This window comes from Buceros rhinoceros, unplaced genomic scaffold, assembly GCF_000710305.1.
Source record: "Buceros rhinoceros silvestris isolate BGI_N320 unplaced genomic scaffold, ASM71030v1 scaffold39265, whole genome shotgun sequence".
NCBI classification, from domain to species: domain Eukaryota; kingdom Metazoa; phylum Chordata; class Aves; order Bucerotiformes; family Bucerotidae; genus Buceros; species Buceros rhinoceros.
Genome location: NW_010411818.1, coordinates 1 through 499, shown reverse-complemented (window position 1 = coordinate 499; position 499 = coordinate 1). Strand labels below are relative to the sequence as shown.

Genomic DNA, 499 nt, shown 5'->3' with positions numbered 1-499 from the left:
GAGTAAACCCCACCGATGGGGCTGGCAGGCAGGGCTGAGCGGGCAGCGGGCGGCCATTACCTGTCTGTACCAGAGCACAGGGTCCACCTCCGCTTGCCGGCCACACTCTGAGCCAGCCTTTGTCTCGGCCGTCTCCTTCCCGAGGTGGCTGGCCTCACTCAGCTTCACCTTGAGCCCTTCGGTGACCTGGCTGCTGGACAGCTTGGAGGAGTCCTCCAGCTTGGGGATGATGACGGATTTGGCCATGTCGGGACCTCCCTGCTCCTTCGCCTTGCTCAGCCCTGACTTGACGAGGTCCGTGAGGCTGGGGGCTTTGGTTAGCGTCGGGGGCATGGGTGGCTTTTGTTTCCACTCCTCTTTGAGTGCCGCCTCCCTCTCCTTCAAGCCCAGCTCCGCCTTCTTCTCCAGCCCTCGCTGCTGCTGCTGCTCCAGGCTCTGGCGCTGCTTCTGCTGCTCCTCATACTGCTGGCGGGAGGCAGGGGTGGGGGCCAGCAGGTGT

General features: G+C 64.3%; 1 protein-coding gene across 1 annotated transcript in view; it reads right to left on the bottom strand.

Annotated features, from left to right (window-relative positions):
- The window catches only part of LOC104493467 (zinc finger protein 609-like), a gene marked incomplete at its 3' end in the record, with an annotated part of 2,585 nt that extends 2,236 nt beyond the window's left edge, over positions 1-349 (bottom strand). The window contains exon 1 of the mRNA XM_010136144.1: positions 61-349. Coding sequence (XP_010134446.1) covers positions 61-333 — 273 coding nt within the window. The remainder of the gene's footprint in view (positions 1-60) is intronic.
- Between the last annotated feature and the right edge of the window lie 150 nt (positions 350-499).